Source organism: Fringilla coelebs, assembly GCF_963513975.1.
Source record: "Fringilla coelebs genome assembly, chromosome: 4".
Taxonomy (NCBI): domain Eukaryota; kingdom Metazoa; phylum Chordata; class Aves; order Passeriformes; family Fringillidae; genus Fringilla; species Fringilla coelebs.
This window is the reverse complement of record NC_140032.1, coordinates 51,771,230-51,798,967: the sequence shown is the minus strand read 5'-3', so window position 1 is coordinate 51,798,967 and position 27,738 is coordinate 51,771,230. Positions and strand designations below refer to the sequence as shown.

The following is a 27,738-nucleotide window of genomic DNA, read 5'->3' as shown; positions in this document are numbered from 1 at the left end:
AACAAATATTATTTTATGCAGTTCAGGAGTGTGCAGACCATGTTACTTGATGGGGAGGTTGATGGATAATCTAGGTCAAGATCTGGGTTGATTTGCTGCTTGAGTTAGTGAAGTTGCAAGCAGTGAAAGGACCTGGGATGAGGAGAATTAAGAGTATCATAACAGCTACAAGATGGTGCGGAATTACTGATGGTTCACAACAATACAGGTTTTATCTGGTATCATTTTGTTTTGTCAGGTCCTTAAACAACTACCTCCCAAAAAAGATCTCATTGAACTGTGTGCCATGTCTGATAAACAGGAACAACTCTACTTGGCTCTCTTAAACAAGCTCAAGAAAACCATTAACAGTAATGGTAAGGGACTCATTTCCTTTTGGTGGATTTTGTCATGCTGAGACACGTTGAACATGACTACAGTCTTTGCTTTGTAGAAATGTCTAAAGCTCATAAACTGTCTCTATCCCTTCTATGAATTTGTTTGAAGTTCAGCTAATAGGTGAATTTTCAAACAGAGTTCTTGCAAACAAAGCTCTGCTGAGAAATAAGTGTTTCAGGGGGTTCTTTTCAATAGTAGTACAAAGATGCCTGCTTTGTTTACAGAGAAAAACTCTGATATGGGAAATGCAATGATGCAACTTAGGAAAATGGCCAATCACCCACTTTTGCATCGTCAGTACTACACAAATGACAAGCTCAGGACAATGTCCACCCTCATGCTCAAGGTAAGGGGATGAGATTCAGAAGCAATCCTTCATTGCTCAGAATTTCTAATGCCAGCTTGTTTCTTTGTGTGTTTTGTTGTCAGGCTTCTGGTCAAAAATGTGTCTTTGCCAAACTTAATTCATTGTTGCTGCTTTTCATTTCTCTGCATCTATCCAGTGCTCTTATCAATCTGTAGGTATTTACCACTGATTTTTGTATCATTAGAATGGAGAGAACAGTTGTGGGTCTGCAGTAATCTCCTTTTCATAAACTCTGCCTTAGCACCTCTTCCCTCCACCCCAGAATTTAAAGCTAGAGTGTTTATGGAAAAAAATTTTAGGTGGGCACTTGAGTTTAGTAGCTTTCTGAGTAGCAAGAACCGAGTAGTACAGAACTAAAATAGGGAAGGCCTAAGTCTTGATCTGTTAAGGGTTTATTTTTTTTTTTTTTAATTTGTGTGAGGTTAATGCCTGAGGAGCTTGGGGAAAATTGTTCCTTATGTTTAAAATATAAAAAAAAATCTCAGCATGGAACAGATGCTCTAAAAAAGTTGGAGCTGGATTTGAATATTCTTCAGCTTTGTTTTAAAGTGAAGCCAGACAAGTTTGGGGAAGCAAGAAGTGACCCATCGGTTTATGAAGGATTTTTCTCTTTTTACTCCCATACCATCATACTGTCCAGATGTGGCTTTTTTTTCTTCTTTATTCCAGGGATGACATCTCTCTACCCACCCTACATTTTGGGATGGGTTTTCCATGTCTTCTGCCATCTATCCAAGGACTGGACCTCCCTTTTAGGGAATGTGTCTTCAGGGGAAGAGGTCTGATAAAGGGGTAAAAAGTTGTAGGTCTTGATGGGAAGTAGGTAATTGTTACGAAGGTTTAGCATATCCTTCTTAAGTTTTTGACAGTCAGAGTGCTTGTGAGAGCTAAACTGTGAAGTAATTATCCTCTGCTATAAACGTGAAGGTGAGAGTTCCTCTTTCATTGCTTGCATGAGCCAAGCTCTAGCATTTGTCCATGTCTAGGTGTGTTACTTTTTTTTGCAGAGATTATGGATGTTACTGTGTGGTGGATTTGTTTTTACTTCTCTGGTGAGATTGTGTATTGCATTATTTGCCTTTGTTTTTGCTAATAGGAACCCACACATTGTGATGCTAACCCTGACCTTATCTTTGAAGATATGACAGTAATGACAGATTTTGAGCTGCATGTGCTTTGTAAGCAATATTCTCACATCAATGACTTCATGTTAGACGTGGATCAGATCCTGGATTCTGGAAAGTTTAGAGCATTGGAACGCATTCTCTCCGACCTTAAGGAGAAGGTATTACAGATGGCTGACGCTTTTTCCTGTCTAAAGAGTGTCTCTAAATAACTGGTTAAATTAATATCTACCAGCTCTGTATGCAACCTAGTTGATTTGCTGTGGAGTTTTACAATGTAATTTAGTGCATGTGCAGAATTGAGGAGCAGCACTTACAGCTTTTAATGTGCAGCCCTGAGTATGCGCATCACTTTAGAGGCAGCTGAAATAAATTTTCCCAGTTTACCAAGTTTCAGAGTGCTCATCCAAGTTAACTACTTGATTAATGTATGGGGTCTTGCATAATTTTCACACCTCATGGACTCGGACCTTCTCTTGGCAATTAAATAAGAGTATTACATTAGAATAATCATGTGTGTTAAGCCAGTGGAAAGGTAAGAGGAGGTGCCTGCTTGAAGTCCTGCCCTGAGATTCAAACAGGTTTATTTTGCGAATAAGCATGTGCCATATTGCTTCAGAGTATCCTGAATTTGCGCAGCGGGGTGCTCTGGATCTGTTTCAGACAAAATAGCACTACTCTGTGTATTACAAGAAATAAATAAGTTTTGAATGAAAATATTTTGATGTTTATGAATTAAGTAATCTGTCATTTATGCATTTGATAAGTGATTTGTTTGAGCCACTTAAGTACAAAGTAATTAAAATATTACTGCAATAACAGACAGTGAATTAATGCAGCAGAACTACTGGATATGGAATCTGCTCTGAAAGTCAATCCTGACTTGGTGATTTTCAGCTTAGTCTTTTATTTTGGAAAACAGGACTTCTGTGAAAGTAAAATCATATATTTGCATCAATAAAGAATTATTTTACTTCATAGTTGACATGTTTCAAAATTTTTGCTTTGCTTTGTCCTTTTCAGGGTGACAGAGTTGTGTTGTTCAGCCAGTTCACTATGATGCTGGACATCTTGGAAGTTTTTCTAAAACACTGGCAACATAGATACATTAGGCTGGATGGAAAAACACAAATTTCAGAGAGGTATGTGACTCTTGCCAAAAATGAGGGAGAGAGAAAGTGAATGTGTTGGAGGGGGGGAGGTGACTTTGGACCCTTACCTTTGTTTTCCAGTGTACAGAAGTCTGTGCTCACTGGACAATGACCATAGAAGGCATTTAATGTTGAATTTCAGATCACCTTAGTAAGGGTGAGGGTGAAAGATGAGTTTAGGTGGTGGGGTTAACAGTCTTAGCCATGGAAATGAAAAATGTGTGTCTTCAGCAGTTACTGTTGTGTTTGATTTGTGTGTCAGCATGTCATAACACCTGTAGCTATTCCTTGGAAGTAGAGTGTATCTCTTTTGCAATAGGCAGATAGACTTTGTTACTCTAGGACAAACCATTCTGTCTGTCCCTGCAGCTGAAAATGTTTCAATGCTTTTCTTGTTTGAGCTGAGCTGGTTTTCTTTCTCACAAATTTTTGAAGATTTTTTTTAGATGCTTTTTCCTTTATTTCAAAAAATTGTCGTTCTTGCTGTGGTGTAACTTCCCATGTAGAGCTGATATCTGTTTCTGCCCTTGCACGTGCAGTTAGTACAGGAGATTGTCATGATGCAAAATTCATCCCCTGCCTCCTCATTTCTTTCATGTGTTTCAGTCTTCCATTGTCCTCCCACTGACTGTGTGTTCTGTGATCATCAAAAATCTTTTTCTAAGTCTGTTTTCACTCTCTGCTACCCATCTGTCACTCTTATGTTTCTCTGGTCGCTGCAGAGGACTGTTGGTACCCTTCTTCCTGCTGCATAACATCTGTACTTTGGAGAGACTGTGCACTGCCACTGTCCTCTCTTCCAGAAGATCATCCCAGCTTCTGTGTTCGGCTCTGGAGCCAGTGTGGAGTGTTTTCCAAGGCCTGATGCATGGTGTCTTGTGTTCTGCAGGATACATCTGATAGATGAGTTCAATACAGACATGGGTATATTTGTATTCCTTCTGTCCACCAAAGCTGGTGGCTTGGGCATTAATCTGACCTCGGCCAATGTTGTTATCCTGCATGACATTGACTGCAACCCTTACAACGATAAGCAGGCAGAAGATCGGTGCCACAGAGTGGGGCAGACACGGTAAGACTATTTTTAATTACAGTGCTTGGTTTTCCTTGGAGGAAAGCTCTCAAAGAAAGCTAAAAGGACAGTATTTCTGATTAAAAGTTCTAAGCAGAGACTTGTGTAGAGCAGCTGAGGGTTGTGTGGGAGCTAGGAACTGTAATTGTCTTAGTCCATGTTGCTGGCAGAACAAACCTTTATTTACACTTTCCTCCTTTTCCTAGTTCCCTGTAACTCTCAAACTGTGCATAATTCTCAAATTTCTGGGAACTATTCCAAGGTAGATCTGAAGTCTTTGGGACTGTCTGGGCCAAGCTGTTTGTTCTCTTCAGGAGACTTCGAAGCTTTTAAGTGTCACCCTGTCCTAAAGAGTGAAACCATAGAATGTGTGTAATTTCAACTCTATTCAACAGTAGAAGGGAATTAGGGGGATTTGGACTTGTTTGTATTAATGGAGATTTTTGTGACTGTCCAGATATTTGCAGTGGCTGGGAGTGCAGGAGAAAACGTGTTTTCTGGCAATACAGAGCACTGTTATTCCAGAGAAAAATCTAGAAGCTCTTTATACTGCCCTCTCGTTCATTTCCCCATCCCTGCTTTAAACCCCAGCCAGCTGAGCCGAGCCAAGGCATAGCATCCTTCCCTTTTTCACTAATCTAAACTAGGCAAATGGATTTTTTTTTTTGTGGTTTTCAGAGAAGTGCAAGTCATAAAGCTCATCAGTAAGGGGACTATTGAAGAAACCATGCTCAAAATCAGCCAACAGAAATTGAAGTTAGAACAAGATATGACTGCAGCAGAATCAGGTTGGTGTCTTGCACTTAAGTAAATTAAAGCTGCAATATGTTACTCTGAAAAAAACAATGTTCTTCATGCAGACAAGCCTTTGTTGTTTGGGGGTTTTTATGTTGAACTAGAAAGATGTATTTTTGCTGGTTGTTCTGTGATTTGACAGGAGGTGCCCTCTGAGTCTGACCCAGAAATCAGTGACCAGGTCCTACAAGCAGAGGATTTTTTTACTGTTTTGGGGATGTAGGCTTTTATCTGTTTATGCAAAATCTTTTAAGCTGTACTAATGCTTCTCTTTATTCCTCAGGAGAAGAAGGAACCATTCCAGCAGATATAGCCACACTATTAAAAGCTTCATTGGGTCTTTAAAATGTAAATATGTTGTGAAATTCAAGGAAGAAATGTGATGAAATACCCCAAGGACTCTCTTACATTACTGTTGACCAGGAGTTTTATGAACATTTATAACTTTTTGTAGTTTCTTTGTTTTCTTGCTCATGGTATTGAAAATTTTTAACACCAATAGCATTCTTTTGATGCTGAAAAGCATAAATGGCCCAAATGTGCCAACCTCAGATGCTAAATAAAGGTTTTACAGATCACTTTTGAAAATGGGGACCGAAGTAGTTGTTTTAACAAATCTGCTACTGCTTAAGATTTGTCAGTATTTTTGTAATTATTTCTACCTCCAAATATATATATATATAAACTGTCTGTTTCACTGGATTCTGCGTGTAGATTTTTTTATATGTGCCTTATTTGACAATGCTCGAGTCTGTTTCTGCTTGTTTTGGTTCATTTGATGTACCGTACTGGTTTTGTATCAACCTGTTCCAATAAAATTCCATAGATTGACAGAATGTTTTCATGGTTGCAGTGGTTTGGGGCAGGTGAGGGGATGATAATGTGCATGTTAGGAATCAATTAGACAGCTCTCAAACCAGCTGGAATGTTTCAGTTGAACTGACTTGGCTTTGTCCAGCAGTAGTTAATTACCAGTGTGTCATTATACTCTAATTACAGTGGTGTGAGGATATTGATTGTAAAAACAGAACTCCTGCCAAATGGTTTGGTTAAGTTTGTGGGTCTTCTGGTCAACTGTACATGATTTCTGCAAATTCAGTATGGTGGGAAATTAAAGCTTTTCCAAAACTTTTTCCAAATGTGAACTAAACTGCTTGGCTTTGCCTAGAAATGTTCTGTGGCTGTGCTGTCTGTTCCAAAATGCACAACTGAAACAAGGTGAAGATGTACTGTATTGTTTGAGAAGGGATATGGGTAAGAATCAGTTTTCTGTGCTTCTTTAATTCCAGTGGTTCTGCTGAGCTGAACAGTGGGATTTAACAGAGAACCACTGGTGTTTAATGCTACAGCTGACGAGGTTGTGTGTTTTCTGTTGAGCATGATGATAACCCAAATCTTTTCCAGTTGTACCTGCATTTTCTCATTGCTTAGTTCAAATGCAGATTGAAACAAGATCCCTGCCCTTCAGGGTGAGTTGTGTGGTGTTCTGGATGTGTCTGGGATCAGTTAACGTAGTCTGGAAGAGCAGTGGTTGCCCTTGGGGTCGGTATCTCTCTGCAGGTGCTGTGGAACTTGTGTGTGTTTCCACCTTTCCTCCTTGTAACTGCTTCTGCTGTTTGTAGCTGGGGGTCTCAAGAGATTGCAGGGCCACCATCCTTGGAGATTACCAAGAACTAACAGGATGCAGTCCTGGGCAGCTGGCTCTAGGTGGCCCTGTGTGAGCAGGGCCTTGGACCAGATGACCTCCAGAGGTCCCTTCAACTATTCTATGGTTCTGTTCTGACTGGGAAAGATGTACAGAGGGGAAAGAACACAAAGCCATTCTCTGAAGTCAGTTGCTGAAGAAGAGAGTTTTGGGAGCTAAAGAAGGAAAAACATATGAAGAGCCAAAGCAAAGCACGCAAGGAGTTGCAAAGCAGGTGAAGATGGGGATGAGTAAAGGTTGTTTCTGTCTGTTCTGACAATACCCAAGTTGTCTCTCTGAGGGGTTGTTTGATGTCACTCATGATTCAATGAAATAATACTTGAGGTGGGAGGGGAAAGTAAATGTGAAGGGAAGTACTTTCCCAACAGTGGCGATTTCCAACAGTGTTGCCCAAGTTTGTTGTGGTTTATCTGCTTACACCACACTATGGAGACCTCTCACAAGCACTTGTCTCCCCTTGAGTTTGTGTAAACCACTTTCATCCACAGCAGTCCACACTGCTAGGATTTCCACCTGCCTCTTCTCCAGTCCTGGAAGAGCAAACCCTTCATTTGTTCTAAACCTGGCTACCTCCACTGACCCCCAGTTTGAGTCTTCTAATTATTGGCATAGATACTGGGCTGTTAAATATTTTTGCAGCTGGTGTGTTTATGGAGAACTGGTGCTGGTGTGGGCACCAGCTCAGCTGAGCAACTGCTTTTTGGCTTGTTTTGGAGGTTTTTATTTGTTTTTTTCAGGGGCACAGCATAAACCTCAAGCTTCTCAAGTACTATTTTTAGGCCCATGAATTTTACTAAGTGGGTTTTCTTTTCACTTCTCTTTCCTTTTTTTATTTTTATGCTTAGTGTCCCACATATCTGCCCTCTCCTTTAACTTGCTTTCCTCCAGATTGAAAGACTGCAATAGGCAAAATGTTGTTGAGATTGCGCCTCTCCGTGAAGGTGCATTCACCTTTTCTCCCTTTGAGAGTGCACAAAACCTTAATTGGTTTGATGAAGCGCTGTGTTAGTAGAGGGGGAATGTGACTGAAACCATGCTTCTGTGAATCAATATTTATTACTCTACTAAATCAGTATTTTAGATTCTCTTGCAAGTGGATACAAGTGGTAGATTTTGATTTGATACAGCACAGCCATCTGAAGTTAATTTAAATGATTTAGAAGTTAATAACTTAGGATGCTCATCATATTGAAAACTAAACAAGCATTTGTTTCTCTGAGCAGCTGGTCTACATCACACTCTTTGACCTTTTCTGGATCCAGGCTGCAATCGCTGGCAGTGCTTGCACTCTCTCCCTGAGAGACAAAAGCCTGGGGTATTTGTCTGCCAGATCAGGCTTACAGGATAGAAGTGTTGTACTGCACACATCCCAGTAGAAATCAGCCCACGTTACCTAGTGGAAATGGGACAGAAAGCAGTAAATTTTAGTTAGTAATCTTAAAAGCCAGGACTACTAATATTCTCAAAAAACTTTGAACTTACCTGGTTTAAGTTTTCATTTTGGGATTGGGGTTTTTTTTAAAGCCCATTATTACAGGGCTAGTAGTTAGGCTGCAATGCAAGCTTGACCTCAGTAAATATTGGTACAAATATTGCTACAAATATTAGTTGTGTTACAATATTAGTCTTTCCTGCTTTGGGTAAAAAGGGCATTCTGTTTATATAGAGGTTTTTTTCGTATTGCCTTATAAATAAGTCAGTGATGATAAACAGGATTCTGTGTAGTCATGAATTTGTGTTCACAAGTGCAAAGGGATTTAAAATGTTTTGTGTCAACATACTTATGAAAATGTATTTTCTGCTTTAGAAAATGCAGATCCTAGTCCTGGTTTGCCTCACTTTTCTAATATTGTGGAAAACAATTTGCACTTTGCAGTTGAGTGACCAGTTGTGCATTGGTAAGAATAAAGGACTCAAAGTATGGGGTGAGTTCCTTCATGGCCTGACATGAAACCCAGAAATTCAGCAATAGTCCATTACTTGAATTTTCTGGCAATCTGATGGGAATGGGAGAAACAAAAATTATACTTACAGAATTCCCTACCAGCCACTTCTTATCCCCTAAGAAAGTATCCAAATCTTTCAGTAGCTCAGGTGCTTTATTGGTGAGGATATCATCAAATGCTTTTTTCTGGTGGAAGAGCAAAACAGAGATGCACAGCAGTCAGCAAAACTGAATTTTTGAGGTTTTATTATTTATGAAAAAGAAAGCTGAAATATGAAAAAGATTAGGGTTAGATACCAAAACATGGCATTCATGGCTTGCTGAACTGTGACTTAAAGCCAATTCCTCCCTTAATGAACACCGGAGTGCTCCTTGATGCTGACATGATATTTGTGGTAATGTGCTAACAGAAAAAGCATGCAGCCATGGCAAGGCAGGAGCTCAGCCATAGATTTGGGAAGAATCCAGCTACAAGATAGATTCCTAAGGTCTCATAGCAATTTTTAAGGGGCTCTTTTGAATGTCATCTTTTCTAGTGTGCAGACTGTCAGATTTCTAGAATCCCATGCAGTCAGTCAGATGCTGGTCAGTTATCCTTGCCTATCAGCTCTTCTTATGGGAGATGTGGAACTTGGGTTTTGAGCTTTTGGTGGGGTTGATTTATCTTTGAGCTTTAATGTTCATGTTATTTTGCTTTTTTGTCCCCAGAGAACTAAGATTGGAGGTGGCTAAAACTTGTTTTTAAAGGATGATCGAAAGGCTCAGACTTTAGTGTCTGTATGTTAATGGCTGAAGCGTGAGGTTATGGTGCTGGTTCTCTACAGGCTGTTCCCCATAGCAGAAAGTCTTAAGACTGCTTTTAAAAGGGCTAAGCTGTTTCCTTTGGTGAGGAAAACTGCTTCTGGTTTTCTCTTCTCACCTGCATGGAAATAATTAAAAATGCAGGCTGTTATCATCTGGTCAATCCACATGGCACAGTTTTTGCAGTTGTTGTGCTTTGCCTAATTTTTGAGGAACATGCTCAGGCTTGGGTAAATAAGCACTGGTGTACAGGAATGGAATTATTTCTACAGCTTTTGCTGAGGTTAATGTGAAAAAAAGAAAATTAGAAGAGGCAGAAACCTAAATGTAGGCTGAAATCAAATCAGTGTTTCTACAGACATGATCGAAGATTTGACATCATTTTCTGCTTTGTTAAGAGCTTAGTAACTGTATGAGGTGAATGCAAATATCAGGCGGGAGTTTGGAGTCCAGAGATCTCATATCTGGGCCCTGGGTTGCAGTATTTCCTTTCTTTTAGGTAACTGATCCCCTCCCCACTGCAAAAAAAGCCCCAAGCTGTTGTGTGATCGTGACAGTAACACCATTCCCCAAGTACAGGAGTGCACAGCCAAGTTGTGAAGCTGGTGGGGGCAACCAGGATCCCTCTTCTGCAGTGGCACAACCTGCTTGTCTCAACCCTGGAGCTCTGCAGCAGTGGGTGCAAAGTGTTGCAATGCCAGCTGTGTTCTGGGGAACGTGGGGTGAAGGGGGAGGCTGTGCCTGGCATGGAGGGAGTTTCCAGAGGCAGCTTCCAGCTCTGTTCCCCTACTGTGCTTTGATTTCTCTTTACTACTGTCTAGATGGCGATAACACATCCTCTCACCGTTCCCTGGGCGTCTGTTCCTGTGAGCACTGGTCAGGCCTGGGGAGGTGTTTGGGCTTCAGTGTGAGTAAATGACTTAAATCTGGCCTGGTGAGACCGTGAGATGCCACTTCGACCACAAGGTGGTGGCAGCGGATCCGGGAGGAGAGAGGGAGGAAGGAAAATGTTGGGAGCGTGGGAAAGTGAGATTCCCGACCATCCTTGGCCTCAGCGCTTAATTTAGCCTGCATACGTGCGGATTGGCACATTTGGGTCGGCTGCCAGCTCTTCCCGTTTAAATTAATCACTGGTGACACGATCTGGGTCCTTTTTGGGAGAAGTGCTTGGGTACGTGCAGGAGTTACAACAGAAGCTTCCCCATAGAAGCAGGGCAGCAGTGCTGATTCTGCCACCAGCATGTCTGGTGGAGTGTGACTCTTCTGAAATGATGAAAACTCATGAGTCAGCTTACCTAACCCTCCAAACTAGGAAACTTAAGGAAATCACTTGGAAATGTAAGTACTTCACACTTTTCAGTACTAAACCTCCAAGTTCCAGATTTTCTCCTACAAGATTTCAGAGCACTTTCATATTATTTCTTTATTTATTATGGGTTTGGGGCACCATTTTTGACTCGGTGGTCTCTGCAATAAGATACCCTAATAATGGGTATCTTATTACCTAATAATGAGATACCCTAATAATAATAACAACTCTAATAAGATACCATAATAAGCAATTCAGATAATGATCTGAAATGTTGCCTTTGAATAAATGGAAGGTGGCTGCGCTGGCACTTTATGGTGAGAGCTGTTGTTACCCCTCCACTTTCCTAAGAGGGTCAGGTGGTCTGCTCGGGGCAGAGCTGTGCAGAGACTGTAACGCTGGAGTGAAATCATCGCCTTCTTCCCCTAGCAAATTATCTGTGTGCTTGTTTTTGGGATTCTGGTGACAGGTGCTGGCCTGATGCCAAAGGAACCCCAAATGCTCTAGGACAAGTCTTTGACTGTGTGTTAAAGTAGCCACAGCACCATAGCCTGGTGTCAGAAGCACTGCAGAGGTCCAAGTTGAGCTGTGACATCTGAAAAGCACAGTGAGGGCTGTGCTCCCTGCCCTGATTAGCAGTGCCTGCTGTCCTGACAAGCAGTCATCCCTGGCAGCTGATGTTACTGAACATTGGTACTTACTGAACACCTAGAAGAAATCAAAATGCAGAAACACTAAGGGATAGGGCTATTTATCTTATTGAGTTGGCAGAAAGATTTGAGTACAGGCTCCTTGAGACAAGAGAGAGGAATTCCATAGCACCAGCTGGGGTGGAAGTGTCCTGTCTTTGCCCTTTTGAAGAGCAGTTTGGTGTAGGCACATCAGCTTGGTTCAAGCTGATGACCTCAGAGTTTCTACCAAGGGTGAAAATAACGTGGTGAAGGAGAAGGTGGGATCAGCCTCAAGAAGAACCACAGAGCTCCACCAGCTCAGCCTTGTTGAGCTGGTGCAGTGACCAGTGGCTGACCCCCATCAGTGACTCCAGAGCAGGTGCTCAGATACAGGATCATGGCTTACATGCTATCTTTGTTTGATTTAGTGATTGGCTTACTCTCACGTCCTGGTTTTTTTCTCCCCAAGGGAACAGTGTCATGAAATCATCAATGGTGTCCACAATGGCATCTGCTAAAGCCTGTTCCACAGGCGTCTGGCCTGCCACACCTGTGGGAAGCAAGCATATGAAGGGACATTAGAGACAGCAGCGGCAAGAATTTTTGATACCCCAAAGGTAAACTGTGAATATTTTCATAAGTATACATGTTCTCCAGGTCTTTTTGATGCTAACAATGTGGATTTGACTCTGCATCCGGGTGCAATTGTATCTACCTTTGCTTTTTCCCAGTTCTGGCCTTCTACAGCCACCCAAGGTAGTGAGTTGTTCTATCCATTAGCTGAGCTAGCCTGAACATTGTTTCTGTATCGTCTCTGCTTTCCACCACACATTCAGCAAGGGCCAGCACAAATTCCTTTCCTTTCATCTTTGCCCATCCCAGTTTTCTGTGTCCTTCTCCATCTCATGGTCTTTCCATTTTGGTCCACACGTTCTCCAAAAGTGCACCAGTGCAAGTCTGCTTCTCTTTCCCTATATCCTGCCCAATCAGCCCCATTCAGAACATTTTCATGACATTCCACCTGCTTTTTTTTCTTTCATTGTAATCAGGGACCTCAGCTAAACTTTGTCTCGTTTGTAAATCTGCTTTTCTTCCCTGTAGCTCCTTGGCTTTCCTGCAGTTCTCTTAATGCCTCTACCTTTTCTCCCTAGCTGTCACTTCACAGACCTGTGCCTATGCTTTCACCTCCGTGCAGGTTCAGATGACAGACTGCGTGCCCTACCTCTGACAGGTCATCTCCCTTACTGAAACTTTGTGCTTTTGAAGGTGAGGGCTGTGCCTCTCCTCTTGGACCTCAGGTTCTGTGGTCCTTCAGCTATGAGTTGTTGGTGTCAGGTACCTAAAAATGCCATTTCTTAATTTTAAAGGATTAGTGATGTGTATGCAGCCTTAATGGCAGAACCAGCCAGTTTTCACTATGAAGTTGAAAAGATATCTTTTCCCTTCCATGCATGGCTCTTTTTCCTGCTGTAGCTGACAGCATGACTAATTCTGGGAAGAGCCCATCATGGTCAGAATGTTCTCCAGATTCCAAGCCATTGTCACTGGTGTAAGTCAATCCAAAAAAATCTGAACTTCAGGCTGCAAAAAGAGCATGGTTCCAGATCAGCCTCCCTACAGGAGCCAGGGAGGGAGGAATCTTGGGTGGAAGGCAGGCTTTCCCATTGTTTTTCATCACCAAGTGGGCTTTCTTCATTCTCCTCTCTTGCAAGGAGTAGGCTGTACCAAAGCTGAAGGAAATGGGCTGGGACAGAATATTGCAGACATACTCAAAATGTGTTGTGTTAGTGCCTTGAAGAATAATGCTATGAACTTCTGCTTCCTTCCTCAGTTAGAAAATGGGAGATATTTTGAAAGGCAGGCTACATCCATTTGCTCACGGTATAAAAAAAAGTAGAACAGTACTTGCTTCCCAGCCCCCTCTTCAATTTGCTGATGCCCAGCATGCCATGGGCACATCTGCCTTCAGCCAGACCAGTTTTGCAGATGGTGTTGAATGACAGCTCTTTGACCTAAAGCAAAGCCTGGCCACTCTCTTTGATTACTTGTATTACTAAGTCCCATATAATTTTATCCAACTGGTTGTGTACTTCCACAGCATGTAACTATTTAAAGATGCAAGTGATGTCAACATCTCCTCTAATCTCTCTGCTAGCCAGAATTGTTGCCTAAATCTGCTTCAGAGTTCTCTGCCTGCTGTGATAATCTCTAATGCTTCCAAAAACCTCTTCCTCCTGGTCATCTCTCTGGTTAGCCGGGCAGGTCAAAGTTGAGCTTTAGGGAAAACTGCCCTGGCAGCCTTAGGGAAACCACAGGTGTGTGCTTTCTGTCATGCAGGGACAGGTGGATAAAGTGTACTGGCTGGAGAAGTCAGCCCAAACCCCAAGCCCTGGTGTCATTTTTGCCGTGCTGGTGTTGATTTCTGCATGGTTAGGCTTGCCAGGCTGTTGGTTTGTTTCTGTTTTTACTGTGGATGTAGTTTTACCTGAACAATAAATGTGAGCTCAGAAGAGACAAAGAAAATAGTCAAAAGATATATTACCTGCTTCTCTGGCAAGGTATCTTGCCATCGCCAGGCTCTGGTGAATGATAACTCCATCTACTTCCAGAATAGGGAGTTTGCCAAATGGGATAGCTTGGAAAGCAAAGTAAAAAAGAAAAAACAACCAAAAGTTAAATCATAGCCATTGACAGTGGGAGTCTGTGACAGCTGAAGTTTTACCACTCAGAGGATATGCATTCTTATAGCACTTAACAGTTTCACACTGTTTCTGTGGAGAAATGTAAGGACTAAAAATAAAAAAAGAGTAAGGATTTAATCAGAGTGCACTGTGTGAAGGCAGCTATAGCACAGAAAGCAGGGGTGCATTTCCTGTTTCCTGGCTTCGTGCTGCAGAAGCTGAATATACTCCTGTATGTCCAAAATTCTTTATAGAGAGAAACTTTTCAGGGGAATATTAGTTTTTCCTTCTCTATCCTGCTTTTTTCTCCCCAGCAAAGGGGCTGCCAAGGTTAAGTAAAGTACTGCTGAAGACTTCATAGTGCAGGATGCAGCTGGGCATGAAGCAAGAGACTGGACAAATTGAGAATCAGTGATTCATTTCAGAACTGACACCATGACAAGGCATTTCACTTGGCAGTCATCACTGACACAAATATATCTTTCACACTGCACTACAAATCCTAAAAAGATATTCAAATACACTTGATGTGGCTTGCATTAAAAAAAAAAATTCTGCCAGTTACAGGGAAGAAGCCTCCAGATTTTAAGTACAGGGAAAGACAAACTAAGCTGGTGTTGCAGATATCAGAAAGGGAGTTTGAGATAAGAAATCAGTCTTAGTTTTCTGTTACTAATTTCGTAGTTACGTGGAAACTTGGACTGCTGTTTTGCTGTGTTTTGGAGAAGCTGCCTGTGTGGTATGAAATGGAACTGGAACCTTGGAGCAAAGGCTTAATCTGGGAAAAACAGTTGTTTAGAGCAGTGACAATCTGCTTGTGGGACCCTGGTGCTGTTCACTGAGGGAACTGTACATCTCTGCATTTCCAAGGAGGCTGTTTCCAAGTATGTAACTGCAAGCGCTGACCATAGCTAAATGCTTTGTACCCTATTTTCATCTGCATTACACTTCATATAAATAAGATTTATGTCCATTTTAAGAGTATCTTGTGATGTAAAAAGGTGGTAGTGGAAAAGTGAAAACATTGGCCATTGGAAGCATGCAAAGTGCTTTCAAATCCAGGAGAACTGTCTTTACAGGGCAGCTGGAATGACACCTCTATTCCATGAGCATTTTTAATTCTTAATGAAAAGGGGACAATAGTGAAATCTTATGCGTTCATAACTGTTTAGAAGGCAGCTTCATAAAGGGTGAACACTGCTCTGTGGTTTAGCATGCAGTATGTGAATCACATCAAGTACCAGGTCCTAGATGTTAAGTCCTGACCTGCAACATGAATTTTGCAGTTGCACAAGACATCCGGGACTCTGTGCCTTTTTTCTGTTTTGTTTTGTTGCCATTTTTTTTCCCTGCACCTGAACATAGTACTCATGATATTGTTTGGGGTTTTTTTTTCCCCCTTAAGTTTTAGCACACTGGGAATTCAGTATGAATTTGGACACTGATGAAGAGCAGAAGCAAGAGAGTTCAATGAGCATTAGCTGCTGTACCCCAGGAGAAAGCAGGCTCTGCTGGTTGTTACTGAAACAATAATAGACTTGTTGCACATAAGACTTCGCATGTTCATTATCCAGAGAGCAGCAAGGTCCTGGCAAGTCCATGTTTTGTTCCACTGAGAATCACTGAGATATGACAAGTTGTATCCCCTGAATGCTTCACAGGAGAGCTCTCTGGCTATGAAAATGAGAAGAGCCTTGGTTCTGTGCTCTGGGTTAGTGCTGCACAGGGCCCTGAGCATCACTGCTCCAAAGCTGCAGAGGTGTGTAACAATGTTTGCTTATGTGAAGCACATCTTTTAGGCCAGCACAAGTAGAGGGGATGACTGCTGGATGTGCCAGTGTGATCAGCCTGCTCCACATCCCCCCCAGACCACAGAGACATGTACAACAATGCCTGACAAAAGGAAACAGCAAAAGTGCAGCCAGAGCAGGGGTAATAGCTCCCCCCATGAAGGAGTTAAGCAGCCTCTTTTGGAGGCCCCGGTAGGAATGCTCTGGGGTGATGCAGTTCTGGCAGGGTCAGTATGACTAAGGCAGTCTGTAGCAATAGCTGTCAAAACACACTGTCACTCACTGCTCAGGTTGGGAAACTGCGAGACTGGGATTGCTTCATCCAGAAACCCACAGATATTTTTGCTGCTGTGTTTACATACAGGAGAAGTCATCTGTAAATCCCAGATTTGACTGATGTTTCACTTTGTGGGTAACTACAAGAAAAATTAAAGTCAGTTTGTTGTTATAGTGGGGGGGTTTTTTGTTTGGTTTTTTTTTTTTTTTTTTTTGGTTTGGTTTTGGTTTTTTTTTGTTTTTTTAAAGAAACCCTTGATTACAACTAAAGGATGGAAGCACCTTTCTGAATAGTTAAGGAACACAGATTATAGTGTCCAAGGCAGCTGACTGGCAGAGTGGTAGTCAGCTCTCATGTTCTGTCTCTCAGGAATCTGGTCATTTCTGAATTCAAGGAAATTGCCAATCGTTCCTTGAAATCATGAGTAATGTCTACAAAAATCATCCTCCTCAGTGCTGAGCTAATTTCTTGAAGACCTGATTATTCTTTTCCGAAAGAGTCTGCAATTGAAAATATACAAACACAGCTTTGTTTTGTGTACCTACAGTTTCATGACTCTTAATACAATTATAAAATTAATAAATGAGAGTGGACTTTATTTTGTTATCCCATAATATCTAAAAGGATTTATGCTTTGATTTATAATGAGACTTGGGGTTTGTTTGTTAGGAGGCAGCAAATCTATTGCTACCGTTACTGAACAACGGACTCTTTAAGGCATAACAGATGGTAAATGGTAGATGTTCCTTCCTTTCTTGTGTATTCAAAATGTTATTTAATTTTTTCTTAGCAAGAACAGGGAAAAATTGGGATTTAATGTAAACAGAGGGGTTTTTTCCAACTGATAGAGTGCATGTATATAATTATACACTGATTTTGTTGATTATTGAATTAATAAACTATAAATTAGTGCAATTCTAAGAGGTTTCTAGAAAGTACATATGTGCTGTGCAGATAATTTTAAAGATCTGTTGTTTCTTCTTGGGTTCAGGGCAGGCTATTCTTGAACACCAGAAAGTACAGCAAATATTCAGGCTGTTTTACAACAGAAGAAAATAACAAAGACTAGTCAGGAGGGAAGAAAATATTTAAAGTACATTTTCTCCATATCTGAGAAGAAGGTATAATGGCTTACAAAGCTGTGTTTTCAGTCTGGAAAAATTTAGATAAAAATAATCTTTGCCTTTGAAATGTTATTGTCTAAAATTCATGTAATGGCCAAAATTTTTTGAAACCTGTTGTAAAGTATCTTTTTCATTTTGAAATTTAGAATAGCAGTTTTCCCAGATTTATCTTTTTTTGTATGTCTGAGTTTGACTGTTATGAGGAAGAATGCATTTTCTGTGAAACCTGGGAGTCTTCCTCCTCCAGCTGGAAAAGAGGGGGGTCGATTTTTGTTACACAGCTCATCCTAAGGGAGGATGTGAGGAGCCTTCACACTGGATGGACACTGATTGCTGGAGGTAAGGTTTGGGTTTGACAAATGACCTCAATGTGGCTTCTAGAAACTTTGCCAGTTGCAGAAACCACACCTAGGCCATTTTCTCAGGGGCTCCAAACAAAACAGAAACCTCTCTGCACATGGTTTAAGCAGTTTTACCCTTAGGCTCAGGAATATGGGCTTCTGTGAACTGCCTTGACCTCCTGTGGGGCTTCTGGCCCAATTCTGCTCATTGACCTGTTGGAGGAGATGCCCAAATGCCCCGTGTGCATAAGTATGGCACTAAACCTGACGAGGCTTTCTGAGTTTTGGTGAGAGGCGTGGTTTGTGTGCCTGCAGATTAGCAAAGCAGGTGTAGGCGGCAACTCCTGCCAGGCTCCTACTTTAGATGAGCAAGTGAAAAGGTGCTGTGTGAGAGATGTTTGTGTAGAATCAAGGTCATGGGGGCAAGGCATGAAACACCATCCATTGGGGAGCAATTACAACAGAGCAGCAAAGCCAAGGTAGTGCAGGCTGAAAGGATGTTAGTGTCACTTTGCTGGCTTTCCTCTTACCCTTATTGTTTTGGGGGCTGCTTGGCACTCATGTCAGTTTAAACCCTTGTGTACCCATACAGATGTGCTTTCCATGTTTTTCAAAGCAATGTTGTCTTACAATGTTTCCAACTCCCACTTGAGCAAATGTATTTTGAGAAGGAAAATCTATTGCTGTCACCATGCAAACAGTGTCATTTCTCAGCCATGCACTAAATATGACCTTTCCCATTTAGTTCCCTCTTTCTTTGCCGCTCATCTGAAGTACAAAGCTGGTGGATGCTGGTGTTCCAAATTTAGATTGAAAGAGGAAAAGGGTTTTTAAAAAGCCTCCTTTTTGAATAACTAAACCTGTACTCCTCATTAAATTGAACTTTTATCAGCAGGTTCTTGCTTTTCATATTATGTTGGTTATTTATCGGCTTTTTTCATCACACGCTGGAATGAAATCTACACAGTCTACACTTGCTATGAAGAAAACTGTGACAGAGGACAAGTTCTCAGACTGATCTGCAGTCTCTCTTCTCATTTTAGGAAGATCTCACTAGAGTATCTGTACAGGGTTTAGGAATTGGATTAATTCCTTTTCATACCACTGTAGTTTTCATTGGCTTTTGGGACAAGAACTATGGTGTTTATACAGGTCTCTGCTGGATGCTGAGTAGGGGAGATGATGTGTGTTAAAAGCAAGACCATCCCTTTAATTAATTTCCACTCCATCAAGCCACTAAGGGCTGTGATGACTTTTCATACCACTGTAGTTTTCATTGGCTTTTGGGACAAGAACTATGGTGTTTATACAGGTCTCTGCTGGATACTGAATAGGGGAGATGTGTGTTAAAAGCAAGACCATCCCTTTAATTAATTTCCACTCCATCAAGCCACTAAGGGCTGTGATGACTGCTGGCATCCTGCCATGCCTGCAGGCTCTCACTGGTGCTCAGGCCTTCCCTTTGAACACAAGCTCCTCACTCATCCTCCTGGCCATGACCCAGTGGAGGGTGCTCCTGTGGGACTGTTCCTCTGCCAGGGACAGGGAGGGGAAACAACAGAGCTGAGCACAGTTTTGTCCAATCCTGGCACCTAGGCTGGCCAGCTGCTGTGCTGTGCTTCTCACTGCTCTTTTTCCCCATGCAGATACAGCTCTTTACTTTCTCCTTCCCTTACCTTTTTCTTCCATTTTCACTGATCTTAACTTCTCCATTATTCTTCTCCTCATTTCTGTTCTGTCCTTCCAACATGTTCCCCCATTTTTCCCCAAGCTGACCTGCCCATGACTCATCCTGCCCATGTTGCAATTGTCTATGGTTCTGATGCAATGCAGCCTATATTTAAGTGCTTGATTATTGCTCAAAAGCTGAATAATTAATCATTTGAGAATCAAGCTCAGATTGGCTCCGTAATAAGGCAGCTGGATTAGTCAAATGTGGGAGCAAATAAATGTCACCTGCTTCTTACTGCAATATCTGTGTCAAAATAAGTTCTCCTTTGCCTTGAAAATTGACTATAACTGTGCTTCCTATCCATTCATATTGAAATTGGATCATGAGAAACAAATAGATACTTTTCATGTATTTCTTATTAGAAGATGCAATATGTATTTTTTTAATGGTGGCAGAGGAGCAAGGCACTTGGGAAATGGTAGCCCAGAGCTGGTGGTACCTAGAATCTGAATCTTCTAGAAAGGGATGATGAGGAGGATGCTGTGATTTAATCTCAGCCCAGGTTTGGTTTTATTACAACTCATACTCTCTTTGGAAGTTCTTGCCAAGGCCTACTTTTTACCCAGAGACAGCTATGTACACATTTTAGTGGAACTACATTGCAGAAACTCACTCAGGAAGCAAAGCAACTGCTACCCTGAGGAATTCTTGTCTGGTGTCAGGCGCTTCTCAAGATTTATCTGTTATCTTGGGAGTATTTTCAGGGCCATTAGTGTGTCAGGCTTCCTAAGGACCTTTCAAGCACCATTCTACACATCCTAAACTGTTTATGGGATGTTTATGGCCATCGGTGCAGGAGAAGCATCCTTCGCTGTGATGAAAACGTCTGTTATTGCCATTGCTTCAAATTGCTTTAAGGAGCCACAGATCAAAAGCTTTTGCTGCCTGCCAGCCTAATATCAAAGATGGTGGTAACTTAGTTCACCATTACAGTGGATTTTCTGCTGTATCATGACTTATGTCAGTGCAAAGATGCTTTCTGTGAGCAGTCTGCTGTGTGGGAGTACAGATCTTGTATGAGCCTGTTGCAGATCTTGAATTGATTGTCCTTTAAACAGGGGCATAGTCAAGTCAGAGTGTTCAAAAAGAAGTGTAGAGAATGAATTTGTTTACTTGTTAAAATAATTATTGACTTACATATGGTGAAGCGCTAGGGAAAGCTGCTGCTTGATAGTTGTCTGATTTTTAAAATTCTGTGCTAAAACAGGACAATGTTAATACTTATACACTGGCTTTTTAAAATGTGTTTATATTCTAAACTGCAGTCTTTGCCCAAAATCATCAGCTGGAAAATTTGCCAAAGATAATCTGATTAGTGTCAAAAGGGGAAAAAAAAACAGATGTTGAGTTATAGAAATGTTAATTTCAGAGTGTATAAGCCAAATAACAGGAAGATCTTGTGTTAGAATAGGCCATCCTTTCAAACACAACAAAAGCACCATTAGGTGTAAACAAAATCAAATGGGACAATATTTCCAGGAGGGACTTATTTTTTTGCCTGAAGGTGCATTAGGATACAGTTTATTGGTGGCAGCCACATGAAAAATGCCAAGAAAACCCAACAAACCCCACCATACTCTTCAGTTCAGGTCAAAACTTAAACTTGCTGCAGCTGCCAGTCTGCTTTCTCAATGGGCTTTCTTCACATTGATCTTTATGCACAGATTTTCTGTTTTCCCATCAGTTTTTACAGATGGGAAAACAGAACTAAGTCTTTTCCTCAGAAAAGCTGACTAAGTCTTTTTTTTTTTTTTTTTTTTTTCAGAAATAAGTCTTTTCCTCAGAATAATGTCAGTATTTCCTGGTTTATACAGTATGATGATTTGGATACCTGGATATTTCTTGCAAAACCTTATTTCAATTTTGAGAAAACTGCTGAAGCAAACTTATCCTCTCAGATCCCATTCAGATTCCTGACTCCTTGTGCTCTTGGACAAGCTTGAATTCTTCGATTTGTTCCTTTTTAGCTCAAGAACAAAGCAAAATTGGTAACTTTAAGGGTGCAGAGGCATTCACATTCTAGAACAAGATGTTCTAACAGCAGACCTACCACACAAGGCAACAGCATTGCATCACTCCTGGAATATTGTTGATGATCCCGATGTCTGAGCAGCACAAGAAACAATCTGCTGAGGAGTGCAGGAAAGTTCTTCCTGTGCTTTTCTTCAGTGCTCACACCACAAATCTCCCAGCAGAGCTTTATTTGTACAGGATGTGGGTACAGTAAATGTGCAGCTGCAGCATGATCACCACAAAATCACTGAGAGTAGAGACACCCCAGAAATCCTGATCTACACACTTTGTAACTCTACCTGCTGCATGAACAAATGCTGCAGAAGTCATTAACCTTTGGACACTTTTGTTTTTCTTTCTGTGCTCTGAAAAGTTTGCTGGCAGGCTTACCAAGGGTTAATTAGAGTTTTTCATTTTCTCTGCATAATGCCTTTTCACAGCAGCCTTTATAACTGAGCCCTAGATTAAATTCCATGTCAGATAAGAAGTTTAGTAAAATTTGGGAGCTGCTGCTCTAAGATTTGTGAAGTCGTCTGTGCAAAATTCATACTGGTCTAAGAGTTCTTTGAATTTCAGTCATCTGTAGACACCCAGTCAGTCACTCAGTCAGGGGCTGGGAACAGGAATGTATCTGCTAATTGACCAGGAAAACATACACCTACATGGAAATAGGTGGGTGCATATCTGAAAGTGCTGTTTACATCTTATGGCAGCAGGCGAAACCTTTGCTCTTCAAATCTCCCTGAACTCTAGCACCAAAGTAATGGTGTCACATCTGAGACCACTGACATGCACAATGCAGACAGCAAGCAATTAAGAGGTTTGCTAATTAAAACTAGAGTAAAAGTTTTTTTCATGTGTAAAAATGTAATGCTGCTTAAGGAAATATTCTGGAGATCACCTGATGACTATCTCCTCCTCCTCTGTGACTCATTTCTCATGGTTACTCAGAGTATTTCCAGACAAAATGTTCTCCCACAGGCAAATCATTCAGAAAAGCACTGAATCAAAGGTAGCAACAAGGCTTTGGAACAAACAGCCTTAAGTGCTCAACAAGGCCAATAACCAGCACCCCAATCTGCCCTAGGGCACCTAAACCCTGACTTTGCAGGCTGTGACTCAACACAAGAAAAGGCTGTCTCCTGGAGAGGGAGTAGGTTTGTCCAGGTTTTGTGTGCCTTCACACTAAACCTGTAAGTGTTGCATACAGCATCTGCCCTATGGAAAACAAGCCTTGCATTCTCTGCTATCCTGAGTTTTCAAAATGTGCCTCAGCTCCCTCCGCAGAGACACAGTTTGAGGAGGAAAAAGCACCAGGTAACAGGATTCTTGCCCAAAAAAGTTGAACGACTGCTGTGCTCAAAAGTAAATGTGAAATGACGAGATCCATCCAACCCACTGCTTGTACACAGGCATAGTTCACTCTGCTGAGAATTCTTCTGCACAACTCTCATTTGTATCTGTATTCAGATCCTTCATATAAAGTTTTTTTTCTCCTCTTATTTTTCCTGAACTGGGCCTACCTTAGAAAGAATAGAAATAAAGTAGCAGATTCCAGTCAGTCTCATCCTGGTGAAAACCAAAGGGTGGTAAATGTTTAGCAATGGTCAAGGGAATTACAGCTGCATTTGATGTAACACCAGTTAAAGTAATGCAATTTAGTATGCAGTTTATTTTGTAGCCTTCAAAAATCAGTAAAATTGGTCAAATTAATTGAAGTAATTACATAATTACAGATTGAGGTGAGATTAAGAAATACCAGACAAATTGCCGTGCACACTTGCATATATCAGTTTGCCTTTACCTACTTGCCTATGAAAGATGTGGAACCCGTTTTGACTGCAGTCTGCAAATACAACATGATGTCCCTCTTTTTTGAAGCTTCAAATATGATGAAGCAAGATAAAAAAAATACTTAGGGAAGAAGAATACTTAGGTGCTGCAGCTGCACATTTACTGTACACACGTCCTGTACAAATAAAGCTCCAGTGGGACGTGGAGTGAGCACTAAAGAAAGGCACAGGAAGAACTTTCCTGCACTGCTTCTTGCGCTACTCAGACATTGGGATCACCAACAATATTCAGAGTGATGCAATGCTTTTACCTTGTATGCTAAATCTGCTGTTAGAACATCTTGTTCTAGAATGTGAATGCCTCTGCATCCTTAAAAGTGATTAATTATGCTTTGTCTTTTTAATTGTCTTACTTCATCAGTACAGAAAATGCCACATAAAAATATACTTTCCTTATACTCTCAACTTTGTTTCAGGACAAAAGTGAGTGTGCATACGTGTCAATATGTGTGCGATTAAGTATGAAAAGCCTTTGCAGAGCTTACATCAGGTCATCTGAATTCTTAATCTCACCTTTAGCTTCTACTCTGCTCCCTGAGAACTGCAGTGAAAGAGAAATAAGCTATACCACGTGGTCAACTGGCTTAAGCTCTTATAACAAAAAGGTTTCCAAAGTCAGTCATCCCTAGCTGAAAGTGTCCCTGTTCCATTGCTTCTTATTCCTCTCTGTGGATTTTTGCCAGTGTTTTCTATACTTGAGCACTGCTGAAGGCTTCAATTGCCACTTGGATTACAGCTGTGTTTGAGTGTTTATCATTCTAGTCACTGCAAACACGAAAGGCCAAACAAAATTTGCACCCTAGAAAAATTTGGTAAGTTGCAGGCTGAGCTTATTGAATGGTGTGAAAGCTTATCAAGAAACATGGCTTCATTCATAGAAGTCACCTCGTGAATTGGTTGTGTCTTTTCCCCAAATGAAAACCATTATTATTCATTCTGGATGTGAAAAGTCATAGCCCAGGTAGCCAAAAAGAAGCCTAATCCATGAAATGAAGACATGGAATTCCTATCCAGAATCTTCAAACCCAAGATCTGTTTCACTTGAACTAAGGCTAATTTAATGAACAGAAATAACAAATACCTTTAAAAGCTGGAAAGAGATTATTTAAAGTAAAATACATTAAATGAATGGGGTAAAATAGCCTGAAGGGTACTTTTGGAAGGGTTGGTAGGGCTTATTCTTAGGAACAACCATTTTCTCCTCTTGATCCTTTTGGTTTTTTCTTTGCTGTATCAACTGACTTTGTCTTCTCATCACTTTTCCTCCCTGAAGACCTTTCAGGTTGCAAAGGAGTGTTTTTCCTGACCCTTTTCTCCAATTTTGCTTTCTAAACCCAGGGTGAAGTCTGAGGTGTAGTCTTTGAGACCAAATTATCCAAAGAAGCTGAAATCAGCATTCATTTGGTTATCTTTAGGTACACAAAAGCTGTCTGAACTGATAAGGAGTAAAAGCCCAGCTGAATGACAGCAGGTTAGGCATTTCAGATTGAACATTTGGATCCAGTCTCCTGTGAGAGCATCAGCAATGACATTTTGGCTGTCTCACCTTAAAACTCGCAAGGCTTAACTAAACCCAGAAGTGTATTTCTGCTCACAAAACGTACAGGTACCTCTTCAACTGCTTTTCTTTTTGCCAGCATTTCTAGTGGAGCTTTGGCTATAAGAACCAATACTACTCACTTGGCTTGATTTTGGGCCAGTCTGCTGCTTCTATCCTGTGGTCTTCGTACTTCGTGCCCGAATAGGCAAAGAGGTAGCGGCTGATCTCTGCTCGTCCCCGCAGGTTGAAGTAGGTGAGCTTGTACCGAGGCATGCTGGACTCTGCTGGGAGGGGAGACAGAGCTGCTTTACACAGGGTTAACTCAACTCCCTTTTTACAGAAACACTCTGTCTGCTTGGTTTTGACAGACATGCTTGTACAATGCAGAGGAAATATTACACCAAGCCCTGGTGCGCTGCACTTTGCAATTGTTGCATTGCTCACACCTTTTTGTTCCCCATTTGTCAGCCGCAGCACAGGCAGACGTGGACAAAGACAGCTGAACCTGCAGTTCCTCCTTGACTGACTCTAGAAAGCTGGCTGGATTTTTTTTTTTCAGATGTAATAGGAACTTTCAGCTTTCATTAATTTCTTTTGTGACTCCAAACTCAGGCCATCTATAAAGTGATTTTTGGTTTGTTTTATTTTCCAGATATATTCTTCTGTACCAGAAGACAGTTGCTATCTCGAGCCTGAACTGTTCAGTCCCTTCATTCAAGACCAAATCATGAGAATTGCCAAGCTCTTGTGATTCTTTGCATCAATTATTACCCAGGTTGTATAAGCCACCACCCAGAGTTATTTTAGAAGAAAAAATTGCTATGGAAACCAGGCCACAACCAGTGTTTTGAGAAAATCATCATTGAATTTTCAGTTTTTGTACAGAAGCCAAAAGAGAATTTGAAATTACTTTTTTAAGTTTTCATGTGATTTATTTTTTTCCCTTCATTTCTAGCTAGGAGTCACATTACAAGAAGGTTCTGTTTGTTTCCCAGGGTAACAGGCAACAAAAGAAAGTATTTGAGGGTTTGATTGTATAGCAAGGATAGTACAGGAAAGATGAACAGATCAGGTTGCTTTAAACCAAAGGTAAGAATTTACACATAGCGCTATAATAAGAGAGCTCAGCTGAGATTTGAATGTGCTGAGGAAAAGATAATAAAACAACCATCTGCCTCCTTACCCAAAGCAAAACCCTTTGTCATTTTTGCTTTGAAGGAGATTGCATTTACTATTCTTTTATATGCATCACATTCAGAGGGTTTGTAAGAAATGCCAGAACACAGATCATCTACACTAGGACAAAAAGGGAACTCATTTTTTTTATTCTTTTTTCGTGAATAAATGCTACCATATAATCTCACAATAGAACAAAGCCCTGTTTAGTCATCTTGCCTTGAAAACATGTGCTTGAGGAGATATGTCATCAGCTTTTTGCTTTAGACAGAGAAACTTTTCATTCAGAGACAGAAAAGCTTACACTTGACTCACACTGAAAGGAGCAAACTGCTTTTGCCACTTCTTCCTCTAAAATCAAAGCACGTACCTTCTGTCTTCAGCGTAGCAAAAGCAAAAAGAAAACCCAAACAAAAAAAAAAAGTAAATGAGCACATTTGCTTAATTCATTGTAAAAGTTATCTGCTGCCCTACAGCACACAGCAGGCTCAGAAGTGAATCATTAGTGAATGGAGATTCACATTATTAGTGAATGGAGATGTATCATGTCAAATGGCCTAGCAGAGAAGCAGGAACAGAGCTGGTAAATTACCAATGGAGATATCAACAAGTGCTTCCAAACAGAGATTACAATTAAGTCGTGTGTTCCTTTGCACAGTATAAAAGGGAGAGGCTCCAGGTGAAATGAGTTGCATCAGGATGTAATTAGTTTTTTTAGAAGTGTTAATTAAAGGAAAATGTGTTTGTCTGCTGCTTGGCAAACACAGGTTACAGGTGCAACCACTTCTTTCTCTAAGGAGAGAAATTTTGACAAGCCCTGCTTTTTCTAGCAAGTTTTAGGGAAGTGGCAGAGCTTAGCTACTCCATTTTCAAATTTTATACCCAGATTTCTTACTTGGTATGCTCTATATATGATAATATGATATACTATTATATACTATGAATTTGATTATGTGCCTAGAAAGTCAATGTAAAAAGAGAGAATGAGATTGTAGCAGGATTTTCTTCCCTTGTCTCCCTGTTTCTGATTTGGTGTTGCCATTTGAGAGCTAGGAATAGCATTTTTAAAAGAGCATGTTATTTGAGATTGATGACAGTGATTCAGGAGCCAAAGGAAAAAAACCCCTCAAACCTTGAGTCTTGATTTTCAGGTTTTTAGAGACAAGCAAATGCTACTGATTTAGTGTCTGTTTCCCTCCTTTAGGAGTGTCCATAGAATTTTTTCCATAAACACCTATAGTAATCCCAGTGCCCTGGACTTGCTACACCACTCACACATGGCTCCTGGTTCCTGGCTGCCTCTCGCCCACTCAGCCCTGTGTTAGCAAATAGTTGCTGGCAGCTGGAGGGCATTTAAAAGCATAAGAATAGTAGATTTTTAAGGTGCAGTCGTGAGGGAGGAGACAGCTACATAGAGAGAGGGCTGGAGATGGTTGAGGCCGGAACATTCCGATAGGTGAGTGTGTTGGAAGAGCCTAATTCTTACACTGAGAGCTCTCTGTACACAAAGGCATGTGCAGTCAAGAGAAGTGAAGTGATGTAAAGAATTAGGGAATTTGGGCTGATGATTAGCAAGTCTTTCTGCCTGTTGTGGTAGACAGTGGAATAGTTTGGTCTGTCAAGGAAGCAGCGGAAGCTATTGTTTGAGTTGTCTAAAGCAAAGCTAAACAAATTTCTAATGAACACATCATAAGGAGTAATCAAGTATTTGTAGTGGTGATGCACTTTTAAGCTTATGATTTTTTTTCCATCCATAAGCAAAAATAAAAACAAAACTAAAACCAGCTCCACAAGGAGTTTACCAAAAATACGTGACATTTTAAAAGCCTTTATAGGTTTACTGTAAACATGTTTTCATAAATATTTGTAGGTTTTATTTTTTATTTATATTTA

At 40.9% G+C, this 27,738-nt stretch overlaps 2 protein-coding genes across 8 annotated transcripts in view; one reads left to right on the top strand and one right to left on the bottom strand.

Annotated features, from left to right (window-relative positions):
• Positions 1–5,738, top strand: part of SMARCAD1 (SNF2 related chromatin remodeling ATPase with DExD box 1) — a 41,354-nt gene extending 35,616 nt beyond the window's left edge. For 4 of the 5 annotated variants that reach the window (XM_084205162.1, XM_084205163.1, XM_084205161.1 and 1 more), the window contains 7 exons: positions 239–356; positions 603–724; positions 1,842–2,030; positions 2,893–3,011; positions 3,910–4,092; positions 4,771–4,880; positions 5,171–5,738. In XM_084205162.1, the coding sequence (XP_084061288.1) occupies positions 239–356; positions 603–724; positions 1,842–2,030; positions 2,893–3,011; positions 3,910–4,092; positions 4,771–4,880; positions 5,171–5,232 (903 nt within the window). In that variant the 3' untranslated portion in view covers positions 5,233–5,738. Of the gene's footprint in view, positions 1–238; positions 357–602; positions 725–1,841; positions 2,031–2,892; positions 3,012–3,742; positions 4,093–4,770; positions 4,881–5,170 lie in introns of those variants that run through there. The other variant, XM_084205164.1, reaches the window with a different exon arrangement.
• Positions 5,739–7,629: 1,891 nt separating this feature from the next.
• The window catches only part of HPGDS (hematopoietic prostaglandin D synthase), a 29,758-nt gene continuing 9,649 nt past the window's right edge, over positions 7,630–27,738 (bottom strand). The window contains exons 1-6 of one of the 3 annotated variants that reach the window (XM_084204736.1): positions 26,161–26,189; positions 24,810–24,950; positions 13,861–13,953; positions 11,759–11,868; positions 8,625–8,723; positions 7,630–7,985 (exon numbers count right to left, since the gene is read on the bottom strand). In XM_084204736.1, coding sequence (XP_084060862.1) covers positions 7,821–7,985; positions 8,625–8,723; positions 11,759–11,868; positions 13,861–13,953; positions 24,810–24,942 — 600 coding nt within the window. In that variant the 5' untranslated portion in view covers positions 24,943–24,950; positions 26,161–26,189 and the 3' untranslated portion in view covers positions 7,630–7,820. Of the gene's footprint in view, positions 7,986–8,624; positions 8,724–11,758; positions 11,869–13,860; positions 13,954–24,809; positions 24,954–26,160; positions 26,190–27,738 lie in introns of those variants that run through there. The other 2 variants (XM_084204734.1, XM_084204735.1) reach the window with 2 other exon arrangements.